Source organism: Melozone crissalis, unplaced genomic scaffold, assembly GCF_028551555.1.
Source record: "Melozone crissalis strain CALT ecotype California unplaced genomic scaffold, PUWL_Pcris_2 ptg000006l_1, whole genome shotgun sequence".
Lineage (NCBI taxonomy): Eukaryota > Metazoa > Chordata > Aves > Passeriformes > Passerellidae > Melozone > Melozone crissalis.
The window spans coordinates 45,591,879-45,603,986 of NW_026535784.1; the positions used below are offsets into that span (position 1 = coordinate 45,591,879).

General features: G+C 44.7%; 1 protein-coding gene across 1 annotated transcript in view; it reads left to right on the top strand.

The window, feature by feature from the left end:
* The window catches only part of UNC5C (unc-5 netrin receptor C), a 244,952-nt gene extending 241,202 nt beyond the window's left edge, over positions 1–3,750 (top strand). Inside the window, exons 15-16 of the mRNA XM_054291801.1 lie at positions 1,953–2,131; positions 2,368–3,750. Coding sequence (XP_054147776.1) covers positions 1,953–2,131; positions 2,368–2,533 — 345 coding nt within the window. The 3' untranslated portion in view covers positions 2,534–3,750. The remainder of the gene's footprint in view (positions 1–1,952; positions 2,132–2,367) is intronic.
* The last annotated feature ends 8,358 nt before the right edge of the window (positions 3,751–12,108 follow it).

A 12,108-nucleotide genomic window follows, 5' to 3' on the forward strand; every position in this document is an offset into this window, starting at 1 on the left:
AAATACATTTTTGGTTGGTAAATCAGAGATTGCACAGGACTGTGAGCATCCCCAGCAAAATCCTTGGGGGGTTTGTGATTACAACTTCAGCCAGGAGCTGCCTGGTTTTAAGACTATTTCAGGTATTACAGCTCCTTCCCAACAGCCAGTTTGACACAAAGCAACAATACAGTTCACAGAGGAGAAAACAAATTGATATTTAATGACAAGTCTTTAGCATGAGTGTTTCTGGCTGCCTGGGGCTGTGATCTGACAGAGGGGGAGGAGAAGCAGCTCCCCCATTTCTACTAGAAAAAGAATACCAAATTGTGAAATAGACTGAGCAGCATTAGGGCAGAACCAGCCATGTTTGCTGCTTTTTCCATCATGGACCTCGCTGTTCCTAAACAAACCCAACCCTCCAAATTTACCAGCTATCATTGTCCCACCAGCTACCAAGCCTTTGGGCACTAATTCCATCCAGGCCAAGGAGCAGACAAAATCCTTGCCCAGAGGAGCCAACTGCTGTTATTCCCAGGGGTGTTAGAGTGGTGCCATAGGGACCCCTCCAGCTGGGAGGACCACATCAAAGAGCATCAACACCACACCTGCAGGGGACAAGCTGGCTTTGGGGATGACTTTTCCCTTGAAACACTTGCTGCCACACTGCCTTGGAGCGCAGCAGGTGTCTTGGGGAGAGGGGGCAATGCCTGGCCCCCACCTACCCAATCCCCTGCTCTGAACACATGCTCTCCATCTATTTCCAGAGTCAAAGTCACAAGCAGATGAGGGCTCAGCCTGTGCCTGGGGTGGTACTGACTGTTTGTCTGAGGTCTGCAAAGTATTGGAGGCTTCAGAGAGCTTGGGTACTGCCAGAGGGATGTCAATAGTGTGAGCCTGTGTTGCAGTTGGAATTTATTTTATTGATTCCTTGTTAAGTGTTTCATTTCCTTGTACCCCCATGTTTTCCCAGAACTGGTTTACCCCTGGGTTTTACTCTCCCTCAAAGCTGTTCTTCGTGCCATTCCCCACCCCTTGTTCCAGCTCTTTCCCTGCCTGTCAAGGCAACCCAGCCCTTGATTCCCAAACCTTCTCTGCCACTTAAACCTTGGACCAATCCCTGTCTGCAACACCACTTTGGAATTCCTCTATTCCTTAAAGCCCCATTGGCCCATGTGACCCATCCTTTCCACCCTCCTACCCCAATTTGCCCCAGACACTTGATGCCTCTTCCTCCCTCAAGGATTCCCCATTAGTTAGCTATTTGTGTGCACCCCTGACTAATGTCTGAACAAAACCCCTTGCACAAGGGAGCTGAAGGGTTTTTTGTCCTGCTCCCTTCACCTGTAATAAACTGTTCCTTGTGGAAAAAAAAAGATCAGCGGGTGCCCAACGTGTGGTTCCAGCTGGTGCTATCCACTGGAGTCTTTAGCAAGCTCTTCTGGTTCACCACCAGCCACACCAAGGTGTATGGAACAGCTCCAGGAAGAATTCACCTGGAGTTAAACTTCAGAGCTGTGGCTTTGCAGGCCTGGTCCTGGCTTGGTGGGACACTGGGGCTTGGGAAGATGCTGGGAAGCAGGTCTTGTCAGCCATGCCAGGAAAGCCCAGCTCTGCTCTAGTAGTAGCACTTTGCTCTGAAATGTGTCCAAGTGACTGATCTTCATTATTTCCTGTAAGTGATGAATTAAGATGGCCATTTTGTCCAGCTATAGTAATATGTATCCTCAAAAAAAAAAAAAAAAAAAAAAAAAAAAAAAGAGGAGGAAAAAAAATTTCTTTCTACCCAAAGCTAATTATAAATACTTCTGGTTTTCAGTGGATTAACATGTTTATGTTAGTGTTTACTAGATTAGCAGAGGGCTGCAAGTTAAAGCCCTGTGTCTCAGAGGATGTAGTTCTACCATTGTGTTTTCACTCAGTAACAAAACTGATGGGTTGTTCAGGCTTTTTTTCTGTCTTTCCAATCCCAGGAGCCTACTGGCGTTGATTACCCTCCCATGGACTCAGCAGGCACCATCACCACCATCGTGGGGCCCAGCGCTTTCAGCATCCCCCACCCGATAAGGCAGAAGCTGTGCAGCAGCCTGGACGCTCCCCAGACCAGGGGCCACGACTGGCGCATGCTGGCCCACAAGCTGAAACTGGACAGGTGAGCAGGGCTGCCCATGTGTGGTCAGGCAGGGGAGCTCCTAGGGATGGGGGGGATATGTGCAAAAATATCCTGCTGCAAGTCCCACTGAAAGCACATGGACACACTGGTAATGCTGACTACACAGGGGATGAGCACCTTGACAGCACCAGCAACAGGGGTGGGTTGAAATCATATGAATTGAGGTCGTTTCCATGCAGCTCAAAACCAGCAAGTTTCCTTTTGGCTCATTGCAGGTACTTAAATTATTTTGCTACGAAATCAAGTCCCACCGGGGTGATCCTGGATCTCTGGGAAGCCCAGAATTTCCCTGATGGCAACCTGAGCATGCTGGCAGCAGTTCTGGAAGAAATGGGAAGACATGAAACGGTTGTTTCTTTGGCAGCAGAAGGAAATTACTGATGCAGCCTTGGCATGACCAGGAAGGACAGACGCGGGGAGCGGTAATGCCCTGTTATTGCAAAGGAGAATTGAAATGAAAACCCAGACCAATGAGTTACACAAGAGACATTTCAGAGAAGAAAGCAAGCAAACAAACAGAAAAAAACCAGCCCTGACCTTCACATGTGCTCTCCTTGTACATTATCACAGGATCAGAAAGAGATCATGCAAAGTTGTACCTTGAAAATATAAATCAACCTAATGTTCCTCTCGGCTTGGCTGTACACTGCTTGGTACAGGTTTTTACAGTTTCCTAGGAAACGCTTTTTATTGCTATCCAGATATATGGATAAACTTTCTTAACAATCCCAGTTTCTATGGATGTTGTTTACATCAAATTCTGGACAGGGGTAAGGAAACTGTCCATGGCTCTTTATATTTTTTTGTTTAAAGCCATTGTAGACAAGACTATGGACAGTTGGTTGTGGCTATTTCAGCTTATTGATTTCTGGTGAATTCAGATTTTGGCTACAATTCTGCACATTGGTTGTCTCACAATGATCCTCCTGTCATTGTTCTGTTTCCTAGACCTACTTGTAAAAAAAAAAAAAAAAAAACCAACCAAGAAAATCAGGGTGTGCATCTGGAAAGCAGGTACTCTGGCTGATAAGCAGGAACACACAAAATGTTCCCTTTCTTCCCCAAGACAGTCCCACGGAGCCTTTTGTGGAGAATAGCTCTAGGACAGTGGGGAATGAAGGATCTGAGTTAATTTTCAATTCACACCCTTTCCACCCCTTTGCTATATGAGGGGCCAGATATGCAATTCAGAGTGGTTGGAGGGGAGGGGGAGAAACCCAGAAGAAAATGAAAAAGAGAAGTTGCTATGATAGTTATTTACTGATTAGTATCTAGTGCAAGGATTATAATGACTATTATTATTGCCATTATTACTTTATTTCTAATATTGTCAGCAGCAGAATGAATAATTTCTGGTTTTATGGAATCTGTTGTCCCCTCCCTGAAAGTCTTTTTAAGACGTGTCCCTCTCTATGCTATCTGTCCTTCCATTTGTCATCGTACTCCTCCTCCAGAGTCCTCTGCCAGCCCACAGAGGCTGCTCACCTCTTGTTAGCATTGCTGTGCTCCATGGCCAGTGCCAAGGCAGCATGAACTGGTGACACTCTGCTGACCTTCACCCACCAAGTGTCTGACCCTGGCGTGACAGGTTGCTCCAGGTTGCTCCAAGAAGCCGTCCTGAGGTGGCTGTGAACCAGAGATGGTGCAAGCATGTGGAGGCACTGACATCCTCCACCTGATTTATGCATCCAAGGTGGGCCTCCATAATTTTTACTTTGTTTTGTAGCATTCTAAGAGCCAGCAGTTCCCCACAGATCTGCAGGTCTCACTGAAACCCACCAGCTCCAGCAATGCTTGCTGTGCCAGGGCTGCTGCCAGCCCAGCCCTCTGCTGGGTCACTTCTGTGTGAGATGCACTTGGCAGATCTCCATGGACATTCCCAGGCACTGCTGCAGCCAGGGAAGCCTGTGTTCCATGGGGCAGTGCAGGGCAGTGGAGTGGTGAAGTTGAGATCCTGTGCGCTGCGGTTTGCTGCCTTTGCTGCTCCTGCCACCACTGGTGCCTGGGCAGGGCAGTGCAGTCCTCGGTCGCTGACCAGGGAACACTTTCCCTCTACAGCCCTCACAAAACAGGTGAGATGGGAGCTTTGCAAAAGGAGCAAACCAAAAATGGTTGTCACTGCAAACGTATTTTGTTCTGTTCACTGAAAATTGTGGTTTTGGTACATGACAGCGCATAGGATTGCAGTAGTTTTACCACCTGACTGGGCTGTCATTGGGCTGTCATTTATGTCTGGCACAGAAAGGCGTGTCTGCCCCAACCTGTCCACTCCAGGTTCCCAGCCAGGCCCTGGTTATTGCTGTTGTGCACACATGCATGCCCCTGCCCACGTATGCATTACCATTCCATATGCTTCCCGAGACCGAAGTTAGCTTGTTCTCTTTTGTGCTTTTAGTTTTGCTTTCCCCAAGGCTTTCCAGATTGCACCTTTGAAGGTAACTGAAAATGTCATCGGTCAAAATGAAAAGAAAATTTCATCTGACCTTTTTTTCCATTTGACATTTCCACAGCCTTGTCACTTTTTGCTTATAGTTCCCTGACCAGTGAGTTAGGTTTTGATTTACCACCAGACAGCCAGCACAAAAAGTTCTCTTCCTTGTAAGAGGTAACCAGGCAGTTTGCAAACCAGCATTTCAGTCAAAACTGGAGACCAGAGGACATTGTAACTTTCAACATCTGTGTGCATTTTGCTCATGTAAGCCCCACCTTCTCTCAATGTGGAGATGCCATGGGCATCCTCTCAATGAACAACCATCTTCTTTTTCACCTTGGGCATCAGTGCAGCCCACTGCAATGCTAATGGAAATTTTGCTTTCAACTTCTGGAGAGTTGGACTGGGGCTTTCAGCTCTGCCCTTTCTCCACACCTTTAACTTACCTCAGAGAGCTAAAATAGCTCTTAAAGGTAGGTCTCAGCTTTTCTCCTTTCCATGCCATCTTTAGGTGTAATCAGTTGTGTTTAGTTTGTCCTTCTTCACCTTTCCCATGTGGCCTTCCTTGACTTCCCTTCCAAGGCAGGTGCAGGAGCTGAATTGTCCTTAAACCCTTGGCCTTTTCAGCTCAGTCTTTGTTGGTTGATCCCCAGGCTCACTGTTGCTCCCCAGCTCTCATTTTTTCTAGGTGGGCAGCATGTGCACCCTTGTCACCAGGATCTGGGCCACAAAGTCTCTCTTATTTTTCTGTTCTGCTATGAGTTTGCTATGAGTTGATGCTCCTTTGGCCAGCCCTCTGACCTGTGTTCTGATGCCTTCTGCAAGAGAAACAACTGGCAGATGAACGACTTCCTCAGTGTTTTGGGGCGTTTTCCTTTCACAACATCACAGTAAAGAGGATTTATTGGAAGGAAAAATGCACACTGATTAAGAGTGGCTGAGGTCAGGAATGTAACCCTTCATCACTGAACATGACTTGGGCAGCAGCATGACTGCCACTGGGTGGTGAAGCAGCTGTTCTTCCCCCAACTGCTCAGAAACCATCCGTGATCCCCTGCTGCAATCACAGGCTGGGTGGTTTCTCCAGCCCCAGTTCCATAGTCTTTCCAGGCTCCCAGCACAGCCCCTTGGGCTGCCTCAGCCCTGACAGGGCAGGGAGAGCCAGGGGAAGGTTCCTCCACAGAGCCACAGCTCATCCCAGCAGCTCTGCACCCATTCTTTGCCACTGCTGCTAACAGCATCCCCACCTCACCTCACACTTCCCTGCATTAATTTTGCTCAGATTTTTCTTTTTTTCTGGGGGAGTGGCAGCGGCACTATGCACTGTGGGAGCGGGCTCTGGCTGGTGGCATTCACAGCAGATCCCCATCCTGCTGCCCCAAGGAGAGCAGGTGGGAAGCAAGGGCAGCCAGATGGGTTCAGGATATTGTTTTTGGTGGGAGAAAACCCAGCAGCAGTTCCTCTGCCTGCATTGCATGGACACAGTGCCATCTCGTGGGGCTCAGCCCCAGCTCCACCGCGTCGCTGCCGCCACAGCAACGTCGCACAGGAAAAAGCTCCCTGTGGCAAAGGAGTTTGGCAGGCAGAGCTGACTCTTACAAGTTGTTGTAAGATGTTATTTCAGGTGAGCACATCTGCTTTAAGAGAAAAAAGCAAACAAAAAAAGGCTGCGGGCTTCTTATCCTCCAGTTATTGCTATTTTTTAAAATGCTCTTCCTTTTAGTTGTTCACCTTTGGCTCTGTACTGCAGCAGTTCTGCAGCTCTTCACACCATCTCTTCATTTCATGTTGATTGCTAGTGCTATAAATAGTATATATATTATATAAATATATATAAAATATCTACTGACTTCAAGGAAAACCTTTAATTTCCGAGTAAGAAACATTTATTGGAGGCAATCCTTTTCACCTTTTTTTTTCTTCAGTTCTTCTTGTGTTGTGTTCTTGTAAAGGTGACTGTCAGTGTATAGGGTAAGTTTGGGGTTTGGTTGGGTTGTTTGTTTTTTTCAAAATTTATGATCACAACTGCTCCACTGTGTCTTGCTAAACAGTGCAAGATCTAAGTGCTGTTTCAGTGGATCTTGAAAATTTTGCAGCAGTGAAGGTGTCTCCAGTCAAGATTTGCTTATTTGGGAGACCAAGACTTTTTTCTGTCTCGCTGGCAGAAATGCAGACACTCACGAGACATGTTGGTGTCTGCAATACCCACAGAGCCAAACATGTCCATTCCCTGGGTTTCCTGCTATTTCAGTTGCTTACATATAGAATAAATGTATTTACATGCTGTAAGCCTGTCATTGTGGACAGTGTCCTAATGTCATGTATTGCTACCTACAATAGTTTCTTTTTGGTTCTCCTTTTCTTCTTCTTTTGGGGGCAGGGGGCATTGGGAAGGGAGGGGTGGGTGGGCCCTTAGACCCTTGTATGCTCTGCCAAGTAGTTACCACAGCTCTGAGGTTAATTTTAAACACAATAATTTTGTTGAGGTTAGCTTGGGTTTTTTTAATCTCGTTTTCAGGGCGCTTTGTAAACAATCTTACTGAGTGTTCAGAAGTCTTTTCAGGTATTAGTCTGGCTCTCACCTGGCCATGAAGTAACTCAGTGTTTGCAGGCTGGCTTGGTCAGTATCAGGTGGTGCAAAGACATGAGTGGTTTGTGAATGAAAACCAAACCTTTGTCCCTTTTCCCACAAGGACTCCAGTGAGTTACTGACTTTGGGGTCACCACTGCAATCCATTCCTAGCTTGTGTGTGAAACCTTGAGTCCATAAATGAGCTGCACTGCAGATTTTTAAATGCTGAAGTACATATCTCAGACATCCTTTGAAGTGGGACAGAAAGGCAAAGTAAGTGTGTGTGTACCTAGAGGCAATGAGGAGAAAACAAAGGACACTACCTGCTGGAGACTTTTAGCGCTCATGTTAGGTATGGGCATCCTCTGAATAGGAAGGTAAAGGTCAAAATTCAGTGCTGTATTGTCACTGCAAGGTCAAATAGGCAGTATGTCAAAAGCCAACAGAGTAAAAACTGGCAAGTAACTGGAATTGGACTTAAATTAAAGCCACAAGTTTGGTAGGTCAGGCTCCTTGTTTGAATAGGAGCATTTAGTTTATTTACTTATTTGTCCTTTAAACTTGATCCCTGCTCCCTGAAATCTGAAAATCCCTTATCTGGAAGTCCTTTGAGTCTGTACAAAAAAAAGCAATGATAATCCAGAATTCCCACAAACCTCTATCCCAAATAGGTATTTCGTGTTTTCTGTGGTGCTGTTTAAATGTATTTATTAGTGGCTCAGTCTCCTCAACTGCTGACAAAGAGATTAATTTCTACGGGTGCTGCATCCTGGGCCTGCCCTCTGCTCCCAAAGCATCCCATGTCATGGCAGGGGAGTAGCTTTGGGATGCCTGTGAGGAAGTGGGATGTCATTGGGAGGGTGATGGGACAAGAGCCCTGAGATGAGAAAAGCTTGCACGGGCCCCAGAGCTTCTTTGGCTGCCACCAGCTGGCTCTGACTACCGCCTGCCAGTAAATTTGGGAGCTAGCACAATACTAACAAAAAGCAAAATCGGTCTGGAAAGTAAACAAAATTAGGAAGAAGAGGCAAAACACTCTTCTCCCTGCAGATTTTTCAAGGTACCTTGCAAAAACACCCGAGCCGAGAGCCAATAACCCGCGGTGTGTGACACAGCTGAGACAGAGGAGTTGTGGCATGGCTGTTTTCACACATCTGTGTGGTAGACTCTTTATGCTAACACATGTTCTATTATTGTTGAAGAAAAAAAAAATAAAATAAAAGAGGGTACCTTCAGTACCTTTCCAAAGTAAAGGAGGGCCCGTAGGAAAAGAAACATCTGTGTGACCCAGGTGTATCACATTTCTCCCTTCTCTTCCCATGTCACAGCTCTACCGGGGTTCGTGGGATTTGTTTTCTTTGCTATTCAGATCTGGAGAACTCTTTTGGTTTTGATTTCCCTATTGCTGTATCTTCTATGCAATTCCTTTTCTAAAGACTGACTTACTACAGGAGAAGTGCTAGCCATTGCATTATTTGTATTGCTGTACAGTGGAGGTGTGGTTTACTAGTTCTGAGTGTGCCTCTTACCCCCCTCCCTTTTTTCTCCTTCCCTCTGTTTGTAAATGCCTGCATTTATTCTGTCAGCTTGACATGTACAAAGTGTAAGAAAGAATTTTTAAACAGGTAATAAATTATATTTATAAGCAACTGGAAAAAAAATACACCTTTTGTTCAATTGTTTAGTTCCTGGAAGCTTGGAAGTGGAGTCTTTTATTTAGTTTCTTTTTTAAAAAAAGAAAATCTCCTCAGAAGAAATGTTTCTGTACATAAGAACTGTGGATTCAGTGGCATGCCAGGGGCAATGTGCAGCCAGGGCTTGGTCACCTCAATGTGGCCAGGTCAAGGGGGCTGTAGAAATGCTGCTGGGGAATAACTGCAATGCCACTGAGCACAGACGGTCTGGGGCAAAGCAGGAGGGCTGCAGGGGCTGTGCAGCTGAAGAGAAAATTGCCATTATTTACACACTTCTCTGGAAATAACCAGCAAGGCAATTAAACATTAGGAAACACTGAGGTGGATTTGCAGCACAGCACTGCAGAATGAGAATAGTGCTCCAGCTTTAGGGACAAATTCCCAGAAATGCCTCACTGGATGCAGAGGTACACACCCCATGTCTCACATTAAGCAATGCCATTTTCAGCTGATGCTCGGGATTTTAGGCTGAAACTTTTTCACCTGATACATGGGGCTGGGAATTATTGCTTCAGTCTGTGCAGAGATGACTCCTGTTCCTCTTGTGCTATTAAAAATAGGAGTCAAAAGTACTCATAAAGATGTGGCAGAATGAAGGGGGGTGTCTAAAAAAATATTATGCTAATGCAGAGTTCCGATAGATTTACATAATCAGCCACAAAACACAAGCAACTGCTCTATTAGTGATAACACTATTTTAATTACTATTTTTCTCTTCACTGACTTGTGAAAGGAGTGATGCTTTTTTATGCCAGTGGAAACATATGCAACATATTGCTGTTTACTTGTTTGTTCAGATGAAAAAATCTTATAAAAATAAAATAAATAAAATGAGGCACAGTCAAAATAATCTTTCCAGGGAAATAAAACAAAAAGATGGTGCTTTTCAAGCACATGAAAAGGAAATAGCAATCTCTGTCATGGGGAGATGGAAGCAATTTTATTGGGGGGAACGTTAAAACAACCATATACAATTCGAACAAATACAACATAACACAGTTTGTTCCCCAGGTTTTCTAATTACAGTATTTACAGGTTTAATAAGGCACTGGTTCTCAAAAAAGAACACAAATTAGTTTCTTAGTCTCTACATTGACAACCTTTTCTTTAATAGAAATAACTTTGTGCTAGAGAAAGGATAGCAGTTGCTAGATGGCATCTCTCTTTTTTTTTCTTCTCCCACTTACAAATGCCATCTCACCTATGCCAGGAAGAAACTAAACTACACTTCCTTGAATGATTTACATTTGAAAAGTGGATTTCTAGACCCTTGGGCACCGAAGCCACAATTATCTTTACCAGTGACTTCCAAGCCCTCATCAACGTGCCCTTTGAAACTATCAAAATATGGAAGTGACATTAAAAGGCCACACCTGGCAAAATAAACACTAACCTGCAGTCACTGCAGGTGCTGAACCTTAATAATGACACACTGAGCATTGCAGGAAGTCACCCATGCAGGCATCCTGACTCCAATGTCACAGTGCTGGAACAAAAGACCTCCACACTTGCCTTAGGCTGTTTTTTGGCCTTAGGAATAGCCCTTCACAATAGATTACAGTGGATAGATTTGAGGGCAAAATCCAATCTTGGGAGAAAATAGGCAGGCACTAGTTACACAACCGCAGACTGTTTGCTTTCTCAGTGTGTGTCTCCTCATTTATATATATATATATATATATTTATCTATTTTCCTATACAGCACCGTTGCAGTGATTTGTCATTTATGCATTTTCATAAATAAATATTATGTTTTATTTAGTGCTTTTTCATCCATAATAGTTTACTCTTAATCCACATACTGGAGCTATTCCAGACTCGCAACTGAATATATATATATATATTTATATATATATATATATATAAAAACACATAAACTTGAACATTTAACATACACACTTTATGTGAACTATCAACCAGTATCTTAGACCCTTTTCTTTTGGACCAGAAAAAAAAAGGTAATATTTGCTCAGGAAACCAACGACTTGCAACATGCTGACAGCAGGTGCCAAGGGCATTCACTGCATGCCTCGTGCTGCCAGCTGGCAAAGCACCCTCCAAAACACTCCTGGGGAGAGAGCCCTGCTAATTTATTAAAAAATATATATATATTAGGAGGGAGGAGGTGAAACAGACCTAAACAGGGAGGACAGAAGCATCCCTGCTGTGCGAGCTGGCACCTGCAGGTCCCGTGCCCTTCTTTGGAGCTGAGAACTCTCAGTTCCACAGGGTGTGCTGGCTTCTGTGGGAAGAAATGAGACTGGAAAGCCATGGCTCCATTCACTAAGACAAAAAGGTGAAGTGAGGCTGGGCTGTCCCCAGTTTAGCCCACAAATCTCAAGGTCAAGGTGGCCAAGGAGCAAACTCTGCTCTCAGCCTCACAAACAGTTTTTAAGGATGGGGAAACCATCCTTGCCCTTCCTGGGGTCAGGATTTGGTGTATTATTAACTCTCAGAGATTTTCTTTTTGTATTGCTTGTTAAATTTGGGTACAGGCAGGGAAACTGCACTGCAGAAAAAGCATTCTATTGAACAAAAAACTTCTGATTAAGCTTTTTAACACCTATCATCATGGAGGTCTTGCTGGTTCTCTTGAACTGCGCATTTTTCTCTGTTAGCTTGAAAGTATAAAATGGTAATTTTTCCAGCTAGAAATACCTTCAGGGAGCTGTTAAGCTAAACCCCAATTATACACCTACCTACCACAAATAAATCAGTTTTGTCCAAAAAGGGAAAAAAAAAAGAGAAAGAAACATTACAGAAGTGCTGAGGCTAAATCCTGCATGGCAATTATTTCAGTTCTGAAATAGGCTTAGCATAATCAAAGCAGCATTTGTAAGGACTTATTTAAAAATTAAGCTGAACACCGTCTAGTAAAACAACATAGGCAGGCAGGAAATTTTTAAAAAACAAATGAAGGGTAAAAAAGGGTAAACCAGTAACTCCCATGCAGCTCAGCTTTGGTAATCTGAGGAAAAACAGAACCTTTCCAAAGAAAACGCTTCCCAGGGTATATTTCACCTCTCATTTCCCCTTCTGTAGCATTAGCATTGCTACAACCACTGCAGACCCAGGAAGGAGGAACAGGGGAAGACAGAAAATACGTTTCCCACTGCCCTTTTCCCCTGACAGCTCCTCTTGCTGGGAACCACATTGCTACACAGCCCCAGCCTGGCAGCTGAGCCTGGCACTGCTGTGCAGCAGCTGCCAGAGGTGTGGAGGCTGCTGGAGGGGCACACAAAACAATAATGCAGATAAA